At 46.5% G+C, this 27,322-nt stretch overlaps 1 protein-coding gene across 1 annotated transcript in view; it reads left to right on the top strand.

Moving 5' to 3' along the window:
* Positions 1–27,322, top strand: part of DOP1B (DOP1 leucine zipper like protein B) — a 122,137-nt gene that overhangs the window by 32,981 nt on the left and 61,834 nt on the right. The window contains exons 3-10 of the mRNA XM_037984775.2: positions 4,892–5,073; positions 5,478–5,648; positions 13,935–14,124; positions 17,400–17,498; positions 17,811–17,934; positions 19,948–20,057; positions 20,310–20,424; positions 25,243–25,363. Coding sequence (XP_037840703.2) covers positions 4,892–5,073; positions 5,478–5,648; positions 13,935–14,124; positions 17,400–17,498; positions 17,811–17,934; positions 19,948–20,057; positions 20,310–20,424; positions 25,243–25,363 — 1,112 coding nt within the window. The remainder of the gene's footprint in view (positions 1–4,891; positions 5,074–5,477; positions 5,649–13,934; positions 14,125–17,399; positions 17,499–17,810; positions 17,935–19,947; positions 20,058–20,309; positions 20,425–25,242; positions 25,364–27,322) is intronic.

The following is a 27,322-nucleotide window of genomic DNA, read 5'->3' on the forward strand; positions in this document are numbered from 1 at the left end:
AAGAACACCCTTATAAAGATGCCTGACTTCCAGAAGGAAGACATGTCGGTGTTTCACCGTGAAAAATGCAGCTCCTCGTTCGCTCGATGGGAGACATGCTTCTACGTTGGCCGACTTACATTTCTCTCTAGACAAAGACATCTGGCGTTCTGAAGTCAGCATTGTACTCTGTGCAACAGTAGGGTGACTATCTCTGCTAGGAACTTTTAAAGGAAACATTTCACATTTTTATTTTACAGGCTAAATAAAGCATTTTAAAAATGAAACATAATTCTCTCCCCTCCCCACCCATATGGTTAAATTACTCCTTTTTAAAAGTATTTTAAATTGTGGCAAAATACATATAAACATTGTAAATTGTGGTAAAATACATATAACATAAAATTTACCATTTTAACCATTTTTAAGCATATTAAGTTTTGTATCCATGGTGTAGCCTTCTGGAATTTTTCATCGTGTGGCCTACACAGAATGCTTCTAAATCATGCCGTGTCCTGGGGACTGTCATACTGTCAGTTTGTGTAAAGTCAAAGGAAAACAAAGATATTTTCTTGAGTGGAGCAATGGCGACACTTCCTGATTTCTGTTAAGCTTGGATGTAGTTTGAATCTTTTTTTTCAAACATACTTTATACTTACATTTTAGTATTTTAAGGCCAGCCTACTGAGCCTATGAATATAATGAGGTCAAAAATATTATAATTATGTCCTAGTTATAGCTCAAGGAATGCTTTTAGAACAGTATAGTTCCTGAGTGAAATCAATAAGAAAGTTTAATTTCCTGTTTAATCAGTTTCTCCTTAAAAAAAGTGATTTTGAAGACCGAGTGCCGTGACTCACACCTGTAATCCCAGCACTTTGGGAGGCTGAGACGGGTGGATCACGAGGTCAGGAGTTCGAGACCCACCTGGCCAATATGGTGAAACACCGTCTCTACTAAAAAATACAAAAATTAGCCAAGTATGGTGGCACACACCTGTAGTCCCAGCTACTCAGGAGACTGAGGCAGGAGAATCGCTGGAACCTGGGAGGCAGAGGTTGCAGTGAGCCGAGTTCACACCACTGCACTCCAGCCTGAGTGACAAAGCGAGACTCCGTCTCAAAAAAAATAAAAAAGTGATTTTGGGTTGGGCACAATGGCTCACGCCTGTAATCCCAGCATTTTGGGAGGCTGAAATGGGTGGACCATGAATTCAGGAGTTCGAGACCAGCCTGGCCAATATGGTGAAACCCTGTCTCTAATAAAAAATACAAAAGTTAGCCAGGCATGGTGGCACGGGCCTGTAGTCCCAGCTACTCAGGAGACTGAGGCAGAAGAATTGCTGGAACCTGGGAGGTGGAGGTTGCAGTGAGCCAAGATTGCACTACTACACTCCAGCCTGGGTGACAGAGAGAGACTCTGTCTCAAAAAAAAAAAAAAAAGAAAATGTTTTGGGTTGGGCACAGTGGCTTACACCTTTATTCCCAGCACTTTGGGAGGCTGAGGCAGGTAGATTGTCTGAGGCCAGGAGTTCGAGACTAGCCTGGCCAACATGGTGAAACCCTATCTCTATTAAAAATACAAAAATTAGCTGGATGTGGTGGTGGGTGCCTGTAATCTCAGCTACTCAGGAGGCTGAGGCAGGAGAATCATTTGAACCTGGGAGGCGAAGGTTGCAGTGAACCGAGATCACACCACTGTACTCCAGCCTGGGCAACAGAATGAGACTCGGTCTCAAAAAAAAAAAAAATTCACTGTGTCATTTAAGAAATAATACCTTATCTCCTTTTAATGTTAAATATTATTACCATATTATTATTTATCTTTTTTGTATCATCTGAAAAGGAAATTTTAGGTTCTTCAGCTGTACCTCTTACATGCAGGTTTCTTCCATGACTTCAACATCTGTTAAAATTCTCGCCATATTTTGGGCCTGCAGTTGATCTCACCATCAAACATACAACAGTTTCTTTTCTAATACTATATTTTTCTCAATTTCTCTAATTAATGCCCTTGTTGCTTTTGTAACAATGAAGGACATCACTAGTAAACAACTGGGTTTCAACTGATTCTCCTAAAATGCAATGCATTTTGTCTCCTTCTTTGAATCTTCTGCTCATTTTTCAGTTTGTTATAATAAGAGGTCATGTGTGTGGATTGCTTACTTTGTGCTGGGCACTATGCTAAATTCCTTATACATGGTATCTCTTTACGCTTGTAACTTCGTGAGGTATCATGGTCTTCATTTTTATAGATGAAACTACAGTCCAGAAAGGTAACTTGCCCAGCCAGCAAATTGTGAAACTGGGATTGGAGGGTCTGGTGCCCAAGCTTGCATACTTAGACCAGGCATTAGTAATAGCCTCAGTTTCGTTTATTGGTTTGTTTAGCCTTAGTTTTGAAGCATTTGTTAAGTGCGAGGTCCATGTGGAGTGTGTAAACACTCAATCTCTGTGTGATGACAGCTCCAAGGAGCAGTCTCGCAAGTTCTGTCTGGCCAAATCCAGACCTGGTTTTGATTAGCTTTGTTCCTGATCTCTAGATCACTCTGCTCTATGCTTGAACCTGTATGCTTGAGTCAAGCTTACCTCTCTGACAGGTGAAGAAAATGGTATTTCACTATAATATTAATTTTATTTTTCTTATCACAAAGGAAAGGCATCTTTTCATTTTTCTAAGTCCTGTTGGCTCATTGCCTTTGCTCTTGCTGCATTTCTCTCTCTCTCTCTTTTTTTTTTTTTTTTTTTGAGATGGAGTCTTACCGTCGCCCAGGCTGGAGTGCAATGGTGCAATCTTGGCTCACTGCAACCTCCACCTTCTGGGTTCAAGTGATTCTCCTGCCTCAGCCTCCCAAGTAGCTGGGATTATAGGCGCGCACCACCACGCCTGGCTAATTTTTTATATCTTTAGTAGGGACGGGGTTTCATCATGTTGGCCAGATTGGTCTTGAACTCCTGACCTTATGATCCACCCACCTCTGCCTCCCAAAGTGCCGGGATTATAGATGTGAGCCACCGCACCTGACCATATCTGATTTTTTTTTTTTAAAGATGTCATTTTATTGAATTTGAGAATTCACTTAGACCACAGGTCTCTGATGAAAAAATATTCTTGTTTTCCTTACCTTCCTTTTATGTCCTACATAACCTGAGTGTGTTTTAGAGGTGGGATCGTAGTCTTTGCATACAGGAGGAAAGTTGTCACGGTCCTGCAGTCACGAGGCCGAGGGCCCACGATTCTGATGTGGATGGAATGCAGCTGGCATTGCACATGTCTTAGATGCTCTTCCTGACTGCCCGCTTTGTTCTAGGCACCGTGCAAGGTGCTGGAGACAGCAGAGAAGAGTAAGATAGTCCCTGCCCTCGCACTGCAGAGGGGAGGTCTGTTCTGCCTCCCTGAGATGGGGGCACTGAGCTAAATCACACGTGAGGAAGAGTTAGCAAGGTGGCCGGAAGGGCATTTAGGCGAGGGGCAGTGAAAGGCAGGCTGGAGCCACAGATTGCAGGCAGAACAGGCAGAAGCCGTGCTTGGGAGGCCTTTGAATGACCTTTTAAGAAGTGTGAATTTGGCCGGACGCAGTAGCTCATGCCTGTAATCCCAGCACTTTGGGAGGCCGAGGCGGGTGGATCCCTTGAGGTCAGGAGTTCAAGACCAGTCTGACCAACATGGTGAAACCCCATCTCTACTAAAAATACAAGAAGTAGCTGGATATGGTGGTGTGTGCCTGTAATCCCAGCTACTCAGGAGGCTAAGGAAGGAGAATCGCTTGAACCCAGGAGGTACAGGAGGTGGAGGTTGCAGTGAGCCAAGATCATGGCATTGCACTCCAGCCTGGGCAAGAGAAGACAGCAAGACTCCGTCTCAAAAAAAAAAAAAAAAAAAAGAAGCGTGAACTTTACCCTGTAGGCTTTCAGTAAATATTTGTGTGAGCAAATGAACTACTTATGCGGATCGTTCCCCCATAACATCAGACACTCTGTTATAAGATTAAGCTGGCTGGGTGCAGTAGATCACACCTGTAATTTTAGCACTTTGGGAGGCCGAAGCGGGTGGATCATGAGGTCAGGAGATCAACACCATCCTGGCTAACATGGTGAAACCCTGTCTCTACTAAAAATACAAAAAATTAGTCAGGCGTGGTGGCACTCTCCTGTAGTCCCAGCTACTTGGGAGGCTGAGGCAGGAGAGTTGCTTGAACCTGGGAGGCAGAGGTTGCAGTGAGCTGAGATCGTGCCACTGCACTCCAGCCTGAGTGACAGAGCAAGACTGTGTCTCAACAACAACAACAAAAAGATTAAGCCATGAGGGGCCTCCCACGCACAGAGCTCTGCCCATGGTTACTCAATGCCATGAAGGACGGCATCGATCTGTTCACACTCTCAACCTTGTCTCTTGGGTAGAGCGAGCACCCTGGGATGCTTTCCCGCAGACATGTCGTGTGTCCTGCTTACGGAACCCTAGCTCGGGACAACTCTTGCTCCAGGCCAGTGGGGTAGTGCCGTTTTCCTCCTGGGAACATGGGTCCCTCCCAGCGCCACCTCCAACTGGTAGAAATGTCAGGAGTCACATCCCGGAAGGGTCTCCTTTAATCCCAATCCATATCTTCTGGGTGAGCCCCTACTCATGGCTTCCTGAGACAGAGAACCACACGGCCCTCACCCATCATGGGCTCCGAGGTGTGACCGAGAAGCTGGCCACGTACTAAGAAAGTCGTTGTGCCTGCCTCATCTCCAGAGCTGCCAGAGCTGCCGTGGACTCTCGCCATGCAGCCCCTCTGCCCCCTTGTTGCGTGCATCTCTTTCTTGACAGCCACACCAGGGCATGGCTGCAGTCTCTCTGGCTTCAGCAGATTCACTCTCCATTATAAATATCACTGCCTTCTTCCTCATGTGTTTTTTTTCTCGTTTGACAGGCTCTTCAGAGTAACCTGAGGTACTCCTTGTTGCCAAGACGGCTCCTCATCAGTAAAAGATTAGCTCAGTGTTTGCATCCTGCCCTGCCCAGTGGTGTGCACTTAAAAGCCCTAGAAACCTACGAGATTATCTTTAAAATTGTGGGGACCAAATGGCTGGCCAAGGACTTGTTTCTGTACAGGTACGATTGCTTCTCTGCTGTGTTCCTTTTTATTACCCAAGTAACCAGTATTTCAGCTCACAAGATGAGAAAATGACAAACAGGCAAAATAAGCGTGGGGCTGTGTGTGCAACAATTAATCATAAAGCCATCATCAGGAGACGTCACTGGGCGCCTTCTAGAGTCTATCTGTCCTGACTTTTTTATAAGGGAACTTTAAGTAGGATCTGAACGTGTGGACAGCTTCATTGCCGGCTCATTACGTAACAGTGTTTTGTGACCATCTCATGTCACACACACATCGAAACCAGCAGTTTAAATGGCCAGCTGTTTGCTTGTGAAAACTCCCCTCGGCTGGCTTGTCACGTGGGACTTCTGACTGGGTATCTTATTTCTGCCCCGTTCCCTCTCGTTCTTTCTCGAAGCTGCGGGTTGTTTCCTCTCCTGGCACATGCGGCGGTGTCGGTGAGGCCAGTGCTGCTCACCCTGTACGAGAAGTACTTCCTCCCACTGCAGAAGCTGCTCCTGCCCAGTCTGCAGGCGTTCATCGTCGGCCTGCTGCCCGGCCTCGAAGAAGGCTCCGAGATCTCCGACAGGTGCGTGGGTGTCTTGTCCAGGCTGTGTTTACTCCACTGCTTTACAAGACACGGGGAAGGGGCCGGGCGCGGTGGCTCACGTCTGTAATCCCAGCACTTTGGGAGGCCGAGGTGGGCGGATCACATGGTCAGGAGATCGAGATCATCCTGGCTAACATGGTGAAACCCCGTCTCTACTAAAAAATACAAAAAACTAGCCGGGCGTGGTGGCGGGCGCCTGTAGTCCCAGCTACTCGGGAGGCTGAGGCAGGAGAATGGCATAAACCCGGGAGGCAGAGGTTGCAGTGAGCACAGATCACGCCACTGTGCTCCAGCCTGGGCAACAGAGACTCAGTCTCAAAAAAAGAAAAAAAAGACATGGGGAAGGAAGTGCAGAGACGTGGCAAGCAGCAGTAGGTGTGGAGGTCGAGTTGCTCTTTCACATTTCCTTGGTGGTTGTGATTTCAAAATGCCGTGTTCCTCCCAGGAATCTCTCTGTAGCTCTTTACCAAAGGGGAAGTCCCGAGCCTGGAGCGATGAGATCCTTTATGCGGAGAGAAATGTAGCTCATTAATAAGGGAGACCATAGTGTAGGGTTCCCATGATGTCCTGTCCCACTACGGAGTTACCTGCGGAGTCACCATGTGTGGAGGGGAAGACATACCCTCTGAGGGCCCCTAGTGTGGCAGAAATGAATGGACCCTTTCCTGGGCACTTGGAGCCTGCTTTACACACATGATCACGTTGCGTGATGAATTCCTCTGCTCCAGGAGTTACCTCCATTTACAGGTGAGGGTCAGTGGGTGAGAAGGTTTCCCACTCGCACAGTCAGGGAGCCCCAGAGCTGGGATTCTATTCCAATGTATCTATTGGACTCTTTTTTTTTTTTGAGACAGAGTCTTGTTCTATCATGTTCTATCACCCAGGCTGGAGTGCAGTGGTGCGATCTTGGCTCGCTACAACCTCCGCCTCCTGGGTTCAAGTGATTCTCCCACCTCAACCTCCCAAGTAGTCAGGATTACAGGCGTGTGCCACCACGCCCAGCTAATATTTGTATTTTTAGTAGAGATGGGGTTTCCCTGTGGTGGCCAGGCTGGTCTCAAACTCCTGACCGCAAACGATCCGCCCACCTCAGCCTTCCAAAGTACCTGGATTACAGGCATGAGCCACCGCCCCCTTCCCGTATCGGATTCTAAAGTCCTTCTTCTTTCCATTAAACTAGGCTGCTTCTAAATTAAAAAGCAAAGCCAGGGCAGGGCTTGAAAAGGCAATTTAGTGTGATGCGAAGCAGAATATCTTGACAGATTTCAGTAGCACCTTGAAGAAATCTATAACACTCATATGCACAAAAGTTCATGGTTTTTTTTTTTTTTTTTTTCCAGTCACTGCTTAGGAGTGGGAGAAAGTGTGTATCTGTTCAGACTATTGAGTATGGCTGGGCATGGTGGCTCATACCTATAATCCCAGGACTTTGGGAGGCCAAAGCAGGTGGGTCACTTGAGGTCAGGAGTTCAAGACCAGCCTGGCCAACATGGTGAAACCCTGTATCTACTAAAAATGCAAAAAAATTAACTGTACATGGTGGCATGCACCTGTAATCCCAGCTATTTGGGAGGCTGAGGCAGGGGAATAGCTTGAGCCCGGGAGGCGAAGGTTGTAGTCAGCCGAGATTGTACCAGTGCACTACAGCCTGGGTGACAGAGTAAGACTATGTCTCAAAAAAAAAAAAAAAACAAAAAAAAAACAAAAAAAAAACTATTGAGTACACACAGTGACCTTTGTTTCTGGAGAATTATAAAGTAAGAACTCACTTCCAGCTTATTAACTCTTCTGAGAGATGCCACAGTGATTCACCTCTGTTAATGGGACCTGTTTTAAGAGCCCATGTTCAGTCACTGGTGACTTTTGTGCTTGTAAAAGCTTCCATGTGATTATACAATGCACTGCTCACATTTCCCTGTGTTGGAGGCCCTAGTCAGGTCACCCTTCCTTGTGGTGTTGGCTGTGACTGAGGGGTGCAGGAGGCTGGAGTGGAACCCAGGAATCAATCCAGGTCCCTTTGCACAGCTCCCCCAGCCTCAAGTAAACCAAGTAATCAGAATGGTTTGAAGGGTTAGTCAGGAAGTGGCCAAGGGTGCATTTCATGAGCTCTATATCAGGATGTGACAGATGTAACCAAAACATTGCCCTGTAACCATTTCAAGCTCTCACATAGACCAGGTGTTGGTTTCCATTTCCCAGAGGAGAATCCACCTTTACAGTTTCTACCTTAGGAGGCAGAATCTGTCTCGTTGCAGTTTTAAGTCCAGCACCAGGCCCTGTGGCTGGTACACGGTGAGACTCGGTAAGTGTGTGTTAAGTTAATGAGCCGTCCAGGTCACACAGGAGGCAGCTGGAGGACATTACCAGACTCCATGCCAATGGACTCCTAATCCCAGGCCCTTTCTAGAAGTTCTGCTATGTTTGTGTTCTAATGACAGATATGTGAGTATATGTCCTACGTGATTTTTCCATCATTGGACGGATGAACACATTAGTTCCCTAAAGCTTACTGTGATCTTTTAAATCTGTGTGAATCACACTAGAAGTGGAAATAGTTGGAGTGTTTTTGTTTGTTTTCTTAGTTGATAAATGAAGGTTCATTTGAACAGTTGCTAAAGTTGCTTAACATTGATTTTTTTTCCCACATATTGTGGTTTCTTGACATTGAACCAAGAGCCAAGTAAAGCTTCATGAATCACTGAATTGATTTAGCTGTGACAGAAAACCAAATGCAGTGTGGCACCCAGCAGTGATTAGTTATCAGCTCTCCAAGGTGGATGCCGGTGAAAGGCTATACAATAATCTCTGAGCCAATGTGTTGCAGCCACAGTAATTGAAGTGACTGTGCAAGACTTTTTGGTTGCTGTGTCCATTTTAGTCTGAGATGGTTTGGTAACTGTTCCCAAAAGTTCTTGGGTAGCCAGGTGTGGTGACAGGCACCTGTAATCCCAGCTACTTGGAAGACTGAGGCAGAAGAATCGTTTGAACCTAGGAGGTGGAGGTTGCAGTGAGCTGAGATCGCACCACTGCACTCCAGCCTGGGCAATGGAGCAAGACTCCATCTCAAAAAGAAAAGAAAAAAAGTGCTTGGGAATTGAGTGAAACACCCCAACAAATGTGCAGAGAGCAGAAAGGGAGGGTGCAGTAGGGGGTCATGATGAGCACGTGGGTAGAAATTGCGAAGTGGTGAGTTAGGTTGAGCTGGCGAAGGCTGGGGTGGCTCACAGGCTTCATGTAGGTGGAGGCTGTTCCTGGTGTGTGCTTGTTAGTGAACCATAAGAAATGAAACTTTTGGCCCCTGTTAGGACCGATTATCCACCCTGGTTTTCTAACCCTTTGGGGTCTGCAGATAACCTATTACTGGTCAGAAATCCTTTTTTTTTTTTTCTTTTTTAAGTGCCCATGAAATAGCTACATAGCTGTTGTTTGCTGTACTAAGAAAACAAGATTAGAACACAGAAAGCACTAAACCCTTCTTCTAAGGAGATGAGGAGAGCTGAATGTTTTAAATGGTTTGTAAGAAGGCAACAGCTAGCTCACCAGATATTTCCATTTAAACCAGTAATTCTCAATCTAGTAGTACTTTTGCCTCTCAGGTCACATTTGACAGTATCTGGAGACATTTTTGGTTGTCACAACTGGGGTTGGGGGAGGTGCTACTGATATTTAGTGGGTAGAGTCCAGGGGCCTGCTGAACATTTTACAGTGCACACGGGTGCCCCACAGCAAAGACCCGCCCCTAGATGTCAGTGGGGTGGAAGTTCAGAAACCCTGACTTAAAGAGTTGAAAAATATTTATTGACTTTTCTTTTCTTCTTTTTTTCTTTTGGAGTTCATTAATAAGGGAGGCCATAGTGCAGGGTTCCCATGATGTCCTGTCCCATTACAGTTACCCACAGTGTCACCATGTGTGGAGGGGAAGACGTACCCTCTTAGGGCCCCTATTGTGGAGGAAACAAATGGACCCTTTACTGGGGACTTGCAGTGTGCATGACGCACAAGATCACATTGAATTCCAGGGTCTTGCTCTGTACCCAGGCTGGAGTATAGTGGCAGGATTATAGCTCACTCTAGTCTCAGCCTCCAGGGCTCAAACGATCCTCTGGCCTCAGCCTTCCAAAGCACTGAGATTACAGGCATGAGCTACCCCACTTGGCTGACATATCTTTTTTTTTTTTTTTTTTTTGAGACAGAGTCTCACTCTGTTGCCCAGGCTGGAGTGCGGTGGCACAATCTTGGCTCACTGCAACCTCCACCTCTCGGAAACAAGCGATTCTCCTCCCTCAGCCTCCCGAGTAGCTGGGACTACAGGCACGTACCATGATGCCCAGATAATTTTCATATTTTTAGTAGAGACAGGGTTTCACCATGTTGGCCAGGCTGGTCTTGAACTCCCGGCCTCAAGTGATCCGCCTGCCTCAGCCTCCTAAAGTGCTGGGGTTACCGGCATGAGCCACCGCACCCAGCACCAACATTTCTTTTGGTTGGTTTCAGGCACTGTGATGATGATCTGTGCTGGTTCGAGACTTTTTTTTACCCCCTCTTTAGCCCTGTTTCTGACCCGCAGTTTACAGTACAGGGCGCTGTTGTCACTGCCCTGCCTCTTCAGTTTCAGATCATTGTACCAAAACGGTGCTGTCTTGTGACCGCTTGGCTTTCCATGGTTGTCCTTTCGGCAAGCAGCTGCAGAACCAAAGTTGTGGAGTGCTTGGGGTTGGCAGTGCCCGGCCCATGCCCCTCACCTGCTCTCAGTTGTGAAGAGTGGGGCATGCCAGTGTCATTTGAAGGAGCTGTGTTTGCAGGAGGCATGAAAGAGCATAAGCCAGGATAAGTTAGGAAGGATGGAAATACTTGGGGTTTGGAAGTTTGTTTGTTTGTTTGTTTTTTTAATGTTTGTTGGTTTTTTGTTTGTTTGTTTTTGTTTTGTTTTTTGAGATAGAGTCTCGTTCTGTCTCCCAGGCTGGAGTGCAGCGGTGCAATCTTGGCACCCTGCAGCCTCCACCTCCCGGGTTCAAGCCATTCTCCTGCCTCAGCCTCACGAGAAGCTGGGGTTATAGGTGTAAACCACCATGCCCAGCTAATTTTTGTGTTTTTAGTAGAGACGGGGTTTTACCATGTTGACCAGGCTGGTCTTGAACTCCTGAGCTCAAATGATCCACCCGCCTTGGCCTCCCAAAGTACTGGGATTATAGGCATGAGCCACCGCGCCTGGCCTGTTTGTTGGTTTTGAATTAAAAGTTTAGGGTTCCCAGTGGGGCGTGGTAGCTCGTGCCTGTGATCCCAGCACTTTGGGAGGCCGAGGCAGGTGGGTTACCTGAGGTCAGGTATTCAAGACCAGCCTGGCCAACATGGTGAAACCCCATCTCTACCAAAAAAATACAAAAATTAGGCATGGTGGCAGCTGCCTGTAATCCCAGCTACTTGGGAGGCTAAGCTAGGAGAATCACTTGAACCCAGGAGGGAGAGGTTGCAGTGAGTGAAGATCATGCCATTGCACTCCAGCCTGGGCAACAAGAGCGAAACTCCGTCTCAAAAAAATAAAAGTTTAGAGTTCTGGACTGTAAACTGCACACTAATATTGGAATTTAACAACCCAGATGATCAGAGTAACTCTTGTTGAATAGGAAGTTATTTCATTTTTAACCCCAGTTATTTTGCTCTCTCGTACCAAAGATTTATCATAATTGCTGTTGTTTCTACTGTGATGTCATTTAAATTGTTAGCATGCATCCATTTTTTTAAGAATAAAATGAGACTTAAAAAATAAAACTGGCTGGGCACAGTGGCTCACACCTGTAGTCCCAGCACTGAGAGGCCATGCAGGGTAGATCACTTGAAGACAAAAGTTCAAGACCAGCTTGGGCAGCATGGTGAAACCCTGTCTACGCATAAAATACAAAAATTAGCCCAGTGTGGCAGCATGGATCTGTAATCCCAGCTACTCAGAGGCTGAGGCAGGAAAATTGCTTGAGCCCGGGAGGTCAGGGCTGCAGTGAGCTGTGATTGCGCTACTGCACTCCAGCCTGGGTGACAGAATGAGACCCTGCCTCAAAAAAAAAAAAAAAAAAAAAAAAGATGTATTTCTTTAATAGAAAGCTAGTAGCCAGTTTCAGAATATTGAAGAGATAACATAGACAGCATTTCCCAAGCTTTTTGACAGTGGAACCCCTCTTCGGTGGAACATCTCTAGTGGCCAGTGTTCCATGGAACATACTTTGGGAATATGCAGTTCTAAGCAAAGGGGGACTGTGACACTAGGGTGTGTACATTATAGTATTTGTGATGATTTCAGAGCTGGGCAAAGACAAGCTCTATTTGTTTACTCAACCTTTAATAGAAGATCAATCAATAACCTCGCCACTAAATCACCCTATGTACTTCTTCTGAACACTTAGCCATTACCTATGCCTCTTCATTTTTTTTTTTTTCTAAGAAGAGGGTACCATGCATTATTTACTACAATATTTTACAAGACCCCAAAAAGTTCAGGCTAATTTTAAGGAGAACAAAATGCATTTTTAATATAACATGATGGTACATATTTTTGAAGGAAATACAAAAAAATTATCTGAGGGATTTTTCGAGTGCCAACCTGGAGTCAGACGCTCAAATAGGCACTGGGGCTGTGACAGCAAACAGAGCGGACCTACTAGTAATTGCAGGGGACATGGCCCAAGCATTGGGTCTGTTCTCCTGGGCTGAGTTTTTTTTTTTTTTTTTTTTCCTCACTCTGTTGCCCAGGCTGGAGTGCAGTGACGCCATCTTGGCTCACTGCAACCTCCGCCTCCCGGCTTTGAGCAATTCTCCTGCCTCAGCCTCCCCAGTAGCTGGGATTACAGGCACCTGCCACCACGCCTGGCTAATTTTTGTATTTTTAGTAGAGACGAGATTTCACCATGTTGTCCAGGCTGGTCTCAAACTCCTGACCTCAGGTGATCCACTCGCCTCAGCCTCCCAAAGTGCTAGGATTACAGGTGTGAGCTACCGTACCCAGCCCAACTGTTTTTTTTTTTTTTTTTTCCCCGAGGGGACTCTCACTTCATTCTCACAACATCTCCACGAGGTCGAGGCTACCTCCCCTGTCTTTTAGCTGAGCACGGGCATGCACAGATGTTAGACTTGTCCGAGGTCCTGCAGCTAGGAGGCATCCCAGCCAGGATCTGGACACGGGAGGGCCCACTCTGGCAAGCTGGGTGAACCCACACATTCCCCTGGGTTGGTTTTTCTGTCGTTGTTTTCTGTGGTCTTTGCAGATAGGAAGCATGTGAGAAACTGAATCTTTTCAGGAAATGAGTCAGATCTTTCGTGGGGCGAAATCCCTGAGGGGGAATGTGCCTGTGCTGCTTTACTGGTAGATGCTGTCACCTAGCCTGCAGGTCGTGTGCACTGTGGACAGGGAAGGGGCCACAGTCAGCTGCAGGGACACCACCAAACAGACACAGGCCTGGCCTTGGTCAGTGTCAGTGGAAAAACGAGCCCTGATCCACTGGTGATGCTGCTTCTCTTAAAGGATGCGTGAGAAGGTGCTGACTTTGTATCATGGGAGACCTAGGTAAAGATGAGAGGTGAACAAATGCCCGGCCTCAGTACAAGAGCCCCTGGGAGCGGGAGTCAGCACTTGCAGGTGCGAACGATGCCCAGCCTCAGCACAGGAGCCCCTGGGAGCGGGAGTCAGCACATGCAGGTGCTGTGGGCAGACTGAAAGGAAATAGGCTGATGGAATTTGCAGGGTCGTCGGAAGCCCCAGGCAGATTTGCCCCTAGCATTTCTAAAGGCAGATGTTACTTGGCACATTTTTGCCTGTGCTCAGGTTGGTGGCATCTAATTGCTTAAGTCATCAGTGTCCTTGGCGTATCCTTGTTTTTGATGCACAAATGGCTTCTGCTTTTCTATGAAGTGGCTGACCTACCCATCCCTCTTATGGTGGGACCTCCCTTCTGTGAGCACCTCGGCATCCGTGGCGCGGCCGGGGTGGGGATGGGTCTCTGCCCCACCACGCACGACTGCTTAGACACTTCCCATTGGCCAGGACACCGCGCTGCCTAGTGACATTAGTTTTAGCAAATCCAGGGTCAGTGTGACAGCCAGCAGGTGGACACACACAGCAGGGTGAGAGATGGCAGCAGCTCCCGGCGGTGAGGAAGGTGGGGCTTCCCCAGCCAGACGAATCCGCTGCGGTTCTTCATGCAGCTTTCACAGAGCAGTGTGTAGCAGGACTCAGGAAGACGGGATGAGCCCTTGAACCCTCTCCTCTCTCATCAACAGAACGGACGCTCTCCTTCTGAGACTATCGCTGGTGGTCGGCAAAGAGGTGTTTTACACCGCCCTCTGGGGAAGCGTCCTGGCCAGCCCGTCCATCCGCCTCCCCGCCTCAGTCTTCGTGGTGAACCACATCAGCAGGGATGCCCCCGGCCAGGAGCAGAAGTACATGCTGGGGACCGATCACCAACTCACGGTGAGTGCTGTGCTCCTCACGGGGCATGGGGAGGGGCGACACGTGGGCACAGCATCCTCGTGGGCAGGTTGTCACTGAAGCTACAAAGGGACATCTAGGAAAGGGAAGTGCACCACGGTTGAGTCTGGGTAATGAACGGCTGAGCAAGGCGAGGAGGCCTCATGCAGTTGAGGATGGTGGTGGCTTTTTTAACATACGCATTAAGTTTTTGTTGTTGTTGTTTTGTTTTTTTGTTTTGAGACAGAGTCTCGCTCTGTCGCCCAGGCTGGGGTGCAGTGGCGTAACCTCGACTCGCTGCAACCTTCACCTCCCAGGTTCAAGCAATTCTCCTCTCTCAGCCTCCTGAGTAGCTGGGATTACAGGCACCTGCCACCACGCCCAGCTAATTTTTGTGTTTTTAGTAGAGATGGGGTTTCACCATGTTGGCCAGGATGGTCTCGAACTGCCTGCCTGGCGGCTGATCCACCCACCGTGGCCTCCCAAAGTGGCATTAAGATTTATACATTCAAATAAGTGTTCACACCCTCAGAAGTCCCTTCTGGAGGCCCCCGGCTTTGCAGAAATGTGCTTATCTGCACACGGCACTCAGAAGGCCTCTACACGCAGAGGGTCTGCCGCATTTTCGGGTCTTTGTTTCCTTCCCCTGTCCTGTATCACGGGGGCCACTACCCACTCACACGTGGCAACCCCCTCCTCCCTTGGCATCCTCCCTTTGCTCTCCTGTCTCCGTTGGCTGCTTTCAAACCTAAATTATCAGGGTTCCTCCGGTATCCATCTCCAGGCCCTTCAAGGGAAGCTTTCTTCCCTGGTAATGACATCCCTTCTGGTGCCCTTAGAAATGCTAACCTCCCAGATCCTTGTCCCTTTTCCCCAAACCTGCCTCTTGTGTTTTCATGGCTTGCTGTCTTTCGCTACCCGGTGGTGTTCCCACACTTTGATCTTAAAGTGTTTAGATCGAATTTGCAGGTGAGAAGGTCTGCAGCTGGGTGTAAATTACCCCTCTGAGTCCATTTCTCATTGCACAATGAGGGTTGTAGACCTGCCTCACAGGGTCTCTCTGAGGACAAAGTGGAAAAATGGATGAAAAGCGCCTCGCACAATGATCAGGACACAGGAGATCCCAATGAACATGTCCCTTTCCTGCCCCGTCAGTATCCCCTTTGTCTCTTTCTCTCCATTGTCTCAGCCTTGCTCTGGCTTATCTCTTACTCTTGGATCTGACTGGTTTATCCTCATCCTACTCTCTCCCCATCTAGTCCTTATCAACTGCTAAGAGATTTGGTTCTCCAAAGCCTAACTTTGCTCATATGTATCCTGTGCTTTAAAAATGATTGACTTCCCGGCTGGGTGTGGTGACTCATGCCTGTAATCTCAGCACTTTGGGAGCCCGAGGCAGGTCAATCACCTGAGGTCAGGAGGTCAAGAGCAGCCATGCCAACATGGTGAAACCCCACATTTATTAAAAATACAAAAATTAGCCTGGGCACAGTGGCTCACACCGGTAATTCCAGCACTTTGGGAGGCTAAGGCGAGTGGATCACCTTAGGCCAAGAGTTCAAGACCAGCCTGGCCAACATGGTGAAACCCCGTCTCTACTAAAAATACAAAAATTAGCCGGGTGTGGTGATGGGCGCCTGTAGTCCCAGCTACTCGGGAGGCTGAGACAAAGGAATTGCTTGAACCTGGGAGGTGGAGGTTGCAGTGAGTTGAGATTGCACCACTGCACTCCAGCCTGGGCGTCAAAGCGAGACTCCATCTCAAAAACAAACAAAATTAGCGGAGTGTGGTGGCAGGCACCTATAATCCCAGCTGCTCAGGTGTCTGAGACACGAGAATTGCTTGAACGCAGGAGGCGGAGGTTGCAGTGAGTCGAGATCACACCACTACACTCCAGCCTGAGTGACAGAACAAGACCCTGTCTCAAAGAAAATAAAAAAAAATAGCCAGGCACGGTGGCCCACGCCTGTAATCCCAGCACTTTGGGAGGGCAGATCACGAGGTCAGGAGATCGAGACCATCCTGGCTAACACGGTGAAACCCTGTCTCCACTAAAAATACAAAAAATTAGCCGGGCGTGGTGGCAGGTGCTTGTAGTCCCAGCTACTCAGGAGGCTGAGGCAGGAGAATTGCTCAAAGCCGGGAGATGGAGCTTGTAGTGAGCCGAGATTGCACCACTGCACTCCAGCCTGGGCGACAGAGCAAGACTCCATCTAAAAAAAAGAAAAATAAAATAAAAAATAGACCGGGCGCGGTGGCTCACGCCTGTAATCCCAGTACTTTGGGAGGCCGAGACAGGCAGATCACAAGGTCAGGAGATCGAGACCATCCTGGCTAACACGGTGAAACCCCGTCTCTACCAAAAATACAAAAACTTAGGCGGGCGTGGTGGTGGGTGCCTATAGTTCCAGTTACTCGGGAGGCTGAGGCAGGAGAATGGCGTGAACCCGGGAGGCGGAGCTTGCAGTGAACCGAGATTGTGCCACTACACTCCAGCCTGGGTGACAGAGCAAGATGCTGTCTCAAAAATAAAATAAGATAAAATAAAATAAAATAAATCTGACTTCCCATTGCCAACAGCTATAGTCCAAACTCAAGAGCAGTCTAACCATCTGCTCCCAGCCATGACACCTCACACTTCCCTGCAGGCCCTGCGTTCCCACACGACTGCCACTAGGCCTGGCCTCACAGTGCCTTTACTCCCAGCCATTCCCTCCTGTCCCACTGGCTCTCGATTCCTGCCCTTCTTTGCGGTCTCAGTGTAGCTCCTTCCTGTCCTTCAAGCCCCGCTTTCCTGTGGAGCATCATTGTTCTCTGCAGTTGAAAGAGCTCTCCTCTTCTGAACTCTGAGCATTTGTCTGTGGCTCTAATTTCTTATGCATCTCTAGTCTACCTATCTGTATTCAGAAAAGACACTCAAAATATCTACTGAATTGATCAGGAATTATTTTCCCATGTGTCTTCAGAGCTTTAGTTTAATCTAAGGTTCCTGCTGGATCCTTTCTGGGATCGTAGAATTTGAGATCATAGAACCTGGCCATCTGGTCCAAATCCCTCTGGCTCTCATGTGGAACAGTGAGGTCTGCAGCTGAATGTCTTCTCTGATGTCACGCAGCCTGCCGGCCTCAAGAGCTAGAACCCACGCCCTCCTGACCTGCGGCTTCTGGTTCTCTTCTGAGTGATACAACACAGTTGCAAGATTCCCGGGAAAGGTTACTTTCATTTTTATGACCATAAAAAGTAGCCTGAAAATGCTAACATCATTTGATCATTTACAGGTGAAATCTTTGTGTGCCTCCCTGTTGGACTCAAATGTTCTTGTGCAAAGAAATAATCTGGAAATCGTTCTGTTTTTCTTCCCATTTTATACCTGTTTGGTAAGTCATTTGTACTCTTCTGGTAAGTCACTGGTGTTTCCCAAGGGGTGGAATATAGATTTCAAGCAGTTTTATCCTAAGAGGACAGCTCAGCCACTCATGGGCTGGTAACCAGTGAAAAGTCCTTGTTCATTTTTGCAAGGATAGTGTTTTCATTGCACGTATTGAATAGCTTCTTTCCATAGGTAATGTGTAAGGAACCAGCCCTTTTTGAGATTGAGCTTTGTAGACCAGCAAGGAAGGCTGCATGTCAAAAAGTCACCAATCTCCCCTATCGTTCCCTTGTAGTAAACTTCTCTGTCCTTCTAATAGGATTCCAATGAGAGAGCCATTCCCCTCCTCAGATCTGACATCGTGCGCATTCTCTCAGCTGCCACCCAGACACTACTGAGAAGGGACATGTCCCTGAACAGAAGACTGTATGCATGGTTACTAGGTACTGAGCAGTATGCACCCTTTTAAAGTCAAAGTTAATGTGAAACCTTTTAGTGCTGACTTCTGGAATAAGATTTGGTCTTGGTGATGTATTCCTGAATCATGAAGTATGGAAAGATACCACAATGACTAAATACGGCACTGATCAGTTGAGGTCTGCTGCCTACACATAGCTTGGTTGTTTTGCAGTTGGTTTTTTTTTTTTTTTTTAAAGGGGAAATAATAAGTGGGATTTTTAAAATGCCAACCGAATTCCATTTTAAGAGCTTGAAATACCACCAAAACATTGTAGCAAAACCTTATTCAAGTAGAAGCCTGTTGCTATGGAGAAGTTTCATGGGATGAGGGTGTATCATGGAGAAAACTTACAAATATTGTGGAAGATATGTAAATAAAGGAGGAGGTTTTGTGTAAGTGGAAATGTTTTGGGAGACATTTGGATAACTTTGGAGATCACGAGAGCCCCAGGGCCTTGTTTCTGTGTGTCAGAGTGTGTGGACTGCCTATAAATTTGTTGGCAAAGGCCCCTTGACTGTTGGTTGGAAGGCCTCCCAGGGACAGAGTCTAGGAAATTGCAACTTAAAAGATAGCACGTTCACGAATTTTCTGAAGTCCCATATTCACACACTTAAGAAAAGGTGGTATGCAGAACAATTGTGACAGGACTTTACAGCTCTGATTAACTCCCAACATTTAGATCTTTTTTTTCCTTTTTGAGATGGAGTTTCACTCCATCGCCCAGGCTGGACTGCAGTGGTGCAATCTGGGCTAACTGCAACCTCCGCCTCCCAGGTTCAAGTGATTCCCATGCCTCAGCCTCCCAAGTAGCTGGGATTTCAGGCACCCACTACCCCGGCCGGGTAGTTTTTGTATTTTTAGTAGAGATGGGGTTTTACCCTGTTGGCCAGGCTGGTCTTGGACTCCTGACCTCAGGCGATCTGCCCACCTTGGCCTCCCAAAGTGCTGGGATTACTTGCCACTGCACTCAGCCTAGCATTCAGATCTTATCAAAGATCTATACCAAAGATCTTACCAAAGTCAAGAAGTCCTCTTCAGTCCTTCTTCCTTCTCTTCTCCCTAGTTATAAAACTTTTAAAAGTCATTGCATGGAAGCTTACTAAGGATTTTAAGAAGACTATTTATCAGCTCTTTAAGGACTTGTATGTAAAGGATGATTTTGTTAAATGCACAGCTCTGCTCTTACGGGACTTGATATGCTATGTGGAGGGCACTGGGCCTGACCACAGCGCCAACTCTGACTCACTTAGTTGCAGCCCCAGGAGCCCCATATTCTTTGCCCGTACCATGAGGGTGCACTTCCTTGCTCTGAGAATCTCGCAGACTTATCCAAGGCTCCAGCTATTGGGGGCATGTGCATGAGAATACCTTGATCTCACATAATGCTGGACAAAAAAACACTGGTTTTAAAAAATGATCCTCAGCCAGGCCTGGTGGCTCATGCCTGTAAAATCCCAGCACTTTGGGAGGCCGAGGCAGGTGGATCACCTGCGGTCAGGAGTTCAAGACCAGCATGGCTAACATGGTGAAACCCCATCTCTACTAAAAAATACAAGTGATTCTCCTGCCTCAGCCTCCCAAGTAGCTGGGATTACAGGTGTATGCCACCACACCCGACTAATTTTTTTTGTATTTTTAGTAGAGATGGGGTTTCATCATGTTGGCCAAGCTGGTTTCAAACTCCTGACCTCAGGTGATCCGCCTGCCTCGGCCTCCTAAAGTACTGGGATTACAGGCATGAGCCACACGCCTGGCCAACAGGATAAATTCTTAGAACAAACTAAATTGATACCCATTGAGATGGAATTCTGCCTGTCTGATCATTAGCCACACCCCTGTCAGAAGAAGAAAATCTGACTTGGTCTTTCTGGATCGGATTTTGGTTTTCCGTCAGAGGAATATATTTTTAAAAATATTGGAGCATGAGACTTTTGCACGATATGATGTCCTTTAAAAACATAGCTCTCTTTACAGCTCGGTGCTTGTTCTTTTATAGGCTCAGACATTAAAGGAAATACTGTTGTGCCAGAATCTGAAATCTCAAATTCTTATGAAGATCAGTCGTCTTATTTTTTTGAAAAATACTCCAAGGATCTTTTAGTTGAGGTAAAGGAGCATTTCTGGAAAGTTCAGGGCATCCCTGGTGACGATTCTCCGGTGGATTTCTTTGGGAAGCTTCCACACAGGCAGTGAGCATGTTCCTTGGCCCCTGGTTTGGGGAACTGCAGTGTATGTGTTGCATGCTGGGTGACTGGTTTGCCTTCTGTCCCAGAGTATTTAACAATTAAAATAGCCAGTAATGTTGTTACACTTTATGATATACGATATTCTAATATGTGGCTTTTTAAAAATAAATAGGGTCTGGCTGAGATACTGCATCAGAAGTTCATAGATGCCGACGTGGAGGAACGCCATCATGCATACCTGAAGCCTTTTCGCGTCCTCATCAGTCTGCTTGACAAGCCAGAGATAGGTAATGTTAGAAATGCTGCTACAATCCTATGCCGAATACAGATTACCTGTGTTCAGGGAAATACAACGCGGTGAGATACAACCGAAGTGTTATTTTGAATATACTTTAATCTTTGGAATTTCAGAACTTTGAAGTCATGTTATATGGCTCATTGATCAGATCTGTGGCCACTTAAAAGTTTTGCATGGCTGGGCGCAGTGGCTCATGCCTGTAATCCTAGCACTTTGGGAGGTGGAGGAAGGAAGATCAATTGAGCTCACGGATTTGAGACCAGCCTGGGTAACATGGCTGAAAAGCCACGTTGAAAAACCCCATCTCTACAAAAAAAATACAAAAAAAATTAGCCAGGCATGGTGGTGCTTCCCTGTAGTCCCAGCTGCCAAGTGGCGGAGGTGGGAAGACCACCTGAGCCAGGGGGTCGAGGCTACAGTGGGCCGTGATTGCACCACGGCCCTCCAGCCTGGGTGACAGAGTGAGACCCTGTCTGAAAAAAACGTTTTGCACAATAATCTGAACATTTTTGGTTGGAAAATACCTTTGAGCTCCTATAGTGTCTACAGAACGCCTGTGATATTTCCTTTTTAAGACTGTTTCTGCAGTGTCATACTTAAAATGAGCTTCGGTTTGATTTTCAATTAAGTAGGGGACCTCCTCCATCTTTTTGCCTTGGGATCCTGGGCAATCCACTGCCTTTCGCTGTGTAGAGTAAAAACATTTTCACTGTAAAATGAAGGGGAGTGAACTAGACTCTAGTCACCGAAGGCTCCCCTCTTAGAAACTATGATCGTATTAGCATAGGTTGAGAAAAGTGACCTTCTCTCACTATTTATTTATTTATTTATGAATGAATGAATGGCAGAGTCTTTCTCTGTTGCCCAGGCTAGAGCGCACTGGTACAATCTTGGCTCACTGAAACCTCCGTCTCCTGGGTTCAAGCAATTCTCCTGCCTCAGCTTCCCCAGTAGCTGGGTTTACAGGCATGTGCCACCACGCCTGGCTAATTTTTTGTATTTTCAGTAGAGATGGGGTTTCATCATCTTGGCCAAGCTGGTCTCAAACTCCTGACCTCAAGTGATCTGCCTGCCTCGGCCTCCCAAAGTGCTGGGATTACAGGTGTGAGCCACCGCCCCGGCCCTCTCCCTCACTTTAAAAAGAAATCTGTGGCCGGGCGCGGTGGCTTATGCCTGTAGTCCCAGCACTTTGGGAGGCTGAGATGGGCAGATCACAAGGTCAGGAGATCAAGACCATCCGGGCTAACACGGTGAAACTCCGTCTCTACTAAAAATACAAAAAATTAGCTGGGCGTGTTGGTGGGCACCTGTAGTCCCCGCTACTCTGGAGGCTGAGGCGGGAGAGTGGCGTGAACCCAGGAGGCGGAGCTTGCAGTGAGCCGAGATTGCGCCACTGCAGTCCAACCTGGGTGACAGAGTGAGACTCTGTCTCAAATAAGTGAATGAATGAATGAATGAATGAATGAATGAAATTTGTGGCCGGGCACGGTGGCTCATGCCTGTAATCCCAGCACTTTGGGAGGCCAAGGCAGGTGGATCACAAGTTCAGGAGTTCGAGACCAGCCTGGCCAAGATGGTGAAACCCCATCTCTACTAAAAATACAAAAATTAGCTGGGCATGGTGGCGCGTGCCTGTAGTCCTAGCTACTTGGGAAGTTGAGGCAACAGAATCGCTTGAACCAAGGAGGTAGAGGTTGCAGTGAGCCGAGATCATGCCACTGCACTCCAGCCTGGTGACAGAGCGAGACTCCATTCAAAAAGAAAAGAAGTTTGCGGCCGGGTGTGGTGGCTCATGCCTGTAATCCCAGCAGTTTGGGAAGCTGAGGCAGGTAGATCACCTGAGGTCAGGAGTTCAAGACCAGCCTGGCCAACATAGTGAAACCCCATCCCCACTAAAAATACAAAAATTAGCCAGGCATGGTGGTGCACACCTATAATCCCAGCTACTTGGGAGGCTGAGGCAGGAGAATCGCTTGAACCCAGGAGGCGGAGCTTGCAGTGAGCTGAGATTGTGCCATTGCACTCCAGCCTGGGCAACAGAGTGACACTCTGTCTCAAAAAAAAAAAAAGAAATTTGCTACCATATCAGTTCACTTTAAGGTCTACATCTGCTTATGTGAGCCCTATCCCAGGGAAAAGATCCCATCTCTGCCATTGGATTGCAAGCCTAAGAATGTCATTTCAGTGCTCCAGGTGTACCTGCCTCCTGGTAGCTGTTTGCAGAGAACAAGAAAGCTGAGGGCTGGCTGGGTACAGTGGCTCACGTCTGTAATCCCAGTACTTTGGAAGGCCGAGGTGGGCCTCACTTGAGGTGAGGAGTTCGAGACCAGCCTGGCCAATATAGTGAAACCCCATCTCTACTAAAAATTTAAAAGTTATCCAGGCATGGTGGTGCATGCCTATAATCCCAGCTACTCAGGAGGCTGAGGCAGGAGAATCGCTTGAATCTGGGAGGCAGAGGTTGCAGTGAGCTGAGTTCATGCCACTACACTCCAGCCTGAGTGACAGAGCAAGACTCCATTTAAAAAAAAAAAGAGAGAGAGCTGAGAGCTTTAGTGAAGTGGCCTCTCTCTGGCCTTGGGATGGAGGCCCTTCGCTTATCCATTCAAAAGCACAGAGCATCTGCCATGTGGCAGGGACGGTGCCCGCTCTAGGGGAACAAAAGGGGAGCAGCTTCTTGTGAAGTTACAGGGAAGGGGAGACTCCATGTTTTCCTGGAGTGTTTTCACTGTTCATTAATAATAACCATGGCTGACATTTTTTGAGCAATTATTTTGTGCCAAGTGATTTGCATACATCCTTTTATATCTGTCTGCACACACACCCCCGTCCCTCCGGCAACCCCAAGATGGGTGGTCCCACTATGCCCATTTTACAGATAGATAGACTAAGGTTGAGCAGGAGTAGGTCATTTGCCCAGGGCCAGTCAGGAGCCTAAGCTCAGTTTGTCAGCACCCCCTGATGCTTACCTGATTGCACTCAGAGAAGCCCTACCCGAGATGTTTGCTTCTGTCCCCACGTGAACTTTATTCCAAGAGTTGTGCAGCTCTCGTCGTTCTTAACTAAAGCCCAAGTATGAAGCATTTGTTCTTCCAGGCTCTGCCCCTGATGTGCTGCCTCAGGGTGTCTGCACTTTGTTCAGATTCCTCTTCCCATCTCCCCACTCCCACCTCAAACCAAACAGATTTTCCTACTAGTGTAAAGTAACTGCAACTCTGAAAAATTGTGATTTAGTCCAAAAAGTGGAACAATTATATAAATATATTGGGAGCTTGCTATGTAACTTCAGGGAAGTATTAAAAGAAGAAAATATAACTTAGCATCCTGGAGATGTGTGTTTTATGTCCAAACCATGCACCTTGTTGAGCCAAGTAAATGTTGCTGCTAACTTGGGCTCCAGGTCATATTTTCTGGAAGCAAATGAATGTCATGCTCCTGCCCAATCGTAACAGTTGTTTAATTTACTCTTTCTAATTTTTTAGCTGTCTGCAAGAAATCACACTGAGGAGGCAAAGGAGGTGGTTATATAGAACTAAAAGGCACAGGACCTTCAGTCCTGTCCATGCTTTTTGTGGCTGGGCTTTAGCCATACCTCATTTCCTCCTCTGTCAATCAAGGCCACAAAATTGCCTTCATTTTTGTAACAAGCATTTAGCATTCTTATGCTGTAGATAAAATACACAGAAAGCCAAGGCCATGTGCGGTGGCTCACACTTGTAATCCCAGCACTTTGGGAGGCTGAGGTGGGCAGATCACCTGAGGTCAGGAGTTCGAGACCAACATGGCAAACCCCACCTCTACTAAAAATATAAAAATTATCTGGGCATGGTGGCACACACCTGTAATCCCAGCTACTTGGGTGACTAAGGCGGGAGAATTGCTTGAACCCGGGAGGTGGAGGTTGCAGTGAACTGAAATCATGCCGCTGCACTCCAGCCTGGGCAACAGAGCAAGACTCTGTCTCCAAAAAAATAATAATAAATTCTATCTTTAAAAAAATACACAGGAAACTTAGCATGAAAATAGTTCTCTCAGAGACACATCTTTTGGTTTTGTGAAAAGGAAGTGTAAAAGATTGGATTAATCTGCTTTTTTGCCAGTGTTGACAGAGCTTTCGTTTCCTCTGAATTGATTGCGTGTTTCCTCCTCTGGGTACGTGGGTAAGAAGTCAGGCCCTCAGCTGCCTGAGGGTTGCGGTTTGCAGAGCAGAAATGCCCTGTCCATCCCCTGCCTGGTTGCAGTGAAGCTTCTCTAACGTGCAGCTGGTCCAGTTCTCTTGTGCCATCTTTCTCAGCATTTCAGGATGGGCATCATTTCTTTTGTGTTGCTCCAGCTTATGACTAAAGGAATTGAAGAAGTTGCCCTGCTCTCTGGATATTTCTGTTGAGTAATGTCCCTGGCCAGCAGTTTATGCACACTTAACACATGTTGTCTGCGCTGTGCTTTCATCTAGCAGAGTCTGCCTTGGGCAAGTTACTTAACCTCTCTGTGCCTCCATCTTCTTGTGTGTAATCAGCAGTACAGGATCTGTCCAGATGGCTGTTACGAGGGTTTAATACGTTAATAGATGTAAAATGCGTAGAAGGGTGTCTGGCACATAGGAAGTTCTACAAAAATGTTGGCTATTTTCATGAATGTTGTTTCCCCAGCTAAAGTTGTCACCACTAAAGTTAAGTTTCTGTATATTTTAGACTATATAAATTGTCTGTATGCACAGGTTTACTGTATATATGTCTTATGTATATGTCACTTACTGATTTAAAAGGGATTGTTCATCTGTCTCTGACCATCTTCCTTCTAATTGCAGGGCCTCAGGTGGTTGGGAATTTGTTTCTCGAAGTCATCAGGGCCTTTTATTCTTACTGCAGAGATGCCCTTGGTTCTGATCTTAAACTTAGCTACACCCAGAGTGGAAATTCGCTGATAAGGTATGAGTTTGGCCTTTAACATCACACATCTCTCTCCATCCCCGGTACTATGATTTTTCTTTTCCTCTCTTGCTTACTATAAATTGTGAAGTGGTAGAGAAAGTGGAGATGCAGCAGGTGAGACCCTTGGTTAAAATAATGAATGCCTTGAAGTCGGTCAATGGGAATTGACTGTTCCCCACTGAGTACTGTGAAGAGTTTAAAGGGAGTTTGATGTAGTCTTTCCCTAGCCTGGGATGACAGGTATTTATTGATTTTTTTATCAAGTGTGAAGTGTATTTTTGATCAAGTATGAAACAATGAAATGTATGTATTGATCAAGTATGAAACTCATTTAACAAAGACAACTTGATCTAGTATACCCAACTGGTGAGTTACAGGATGGAGAGAAGAGGGAAAATGGAGGGGAGTGTGCCTGGCAAGTGGAAAGGGGATGTGAGTCTTCAGGACAGGAGTCTGGGGTGTGTTGGGGGAGACCCAGGCAGGGCACCGGAGGGCACAGGCTCCATTGCCCCAGAGGCAGAGTGAGTGGTGTTTGGAAGACAGCAGGCACATCGGCCTCAGGTGCACAGTTACACACAAACCCTGTTTTGTTTGTTTAGTTTGTTCCTTTTAAGGGGATACAACCTTTTCCTTTTTGCTTTACTCTTAATGTAATTTCCTTCTGCCTGAACTAGCATTGGGTACATTGAAAATTTAAATCAATTTTCCTATTTTTCTGGTTTATTAGTTATAAGTGTACCAAGAGTTCTTAGTGTTTGCTTTTTTCTCCCAGAATGAAAGTGGTTTATTGTTTTTCTGAATATGAAAGTAATACATGTTCATTGTCGAATTTACTGATATTTGAAAGATCAAGAAAAAAGGTGTCACCCATAATCCTAGCACCCTTCAGAGAAAACCATAAAACATTTTTACCTCTTTTTAGACTTCTACTACATATGTAAATACATAGATGCCTGTCTTTTATTTTAAAGGTAGAATTACACCAGTTATTTAGTTGCTTGGGGTTTTCCTTTTGTTTCCTTGTTGTTGGTTTGTTTGTTTGGTTTTGAGACAGGGTCGCCCAGGCTGTAGTGCAGTGGCGTGAACATGGCTCACTGCAGCCTCAGTCTCCTGGGCTCAAGCAATCCTCATGCCTCAGCCCCTTAAGTAGCTGAGACTACAGACATGCACCAGCATGCCTGGCTAATATATATATAAAAGTATATATGTGTGTATATATAAATATATAAATATATATGTGTATATATAAAAATATATGTGTGTATATATAAATATATATGTATATATAAATATATGTGTATATATAAATATAAAAAATATATATGTATACATATAAATATATAAGTATATATGTATATATAAATACATATGTGTATATATAAATATATATAAGTATATATATGTGTATATATATAAATATGTGTGTTTGTGTGTGTGCGTGTGTATATATATATTGCAGTTCTCCATCTTGGCTCACTGCAACCTCCACCTCCTGGGCTCAAGCAATTCTCCTGACTCAACCTCCCGAGTAGCTGGGATTACAGATGCCCACTACTATATCTGGCTAATTTTCATGTTTTTAGTAGAGACAGAGTTTTGCCATGTTTGCCAGGCTGATCTCAATATATATATATTTGTTTGTTCATTTGTTTGTTTGTTTGTAGAGACGGGGTTTCACCATGTTGCCCAGGCTGCTCTCAAACTCCTGAGCTCAAGCAATCCGCCCACCTCAGCTTTTCAAAGTGCTAGGATTATAGGTGTGAGCCCCCGTGCCTGGCACTCTCTGGAGTGTCACTCTCCAGCATGACAAGGTCTCACTCTGTCTCCCAGGCTGGAGCACAGTGGCACCATCAAAGGTCACTGAAGCCTTGAACTCCTGGGCTCAAGGGATCCTCACACCTCAGCTTCCCAAATAGTCAAGATGATAGGCACACACCACCACACCTGGCTAATTTT

Source organism: Chlorocebus sabaeus, chromosome 2 (genome assembly GCF_047675955.1).
Source record: "Chlorocebus sabaeus isolate Y175 chromosome 2, mChlSab1.0.hap1, whole genome shotgun sequence".
NCBI lineage: Eukaryota > Metazoa > Chordata > Mammalia > Primates > Cercopithecidae > Chlorocebus > Chlorocebus sabaeus.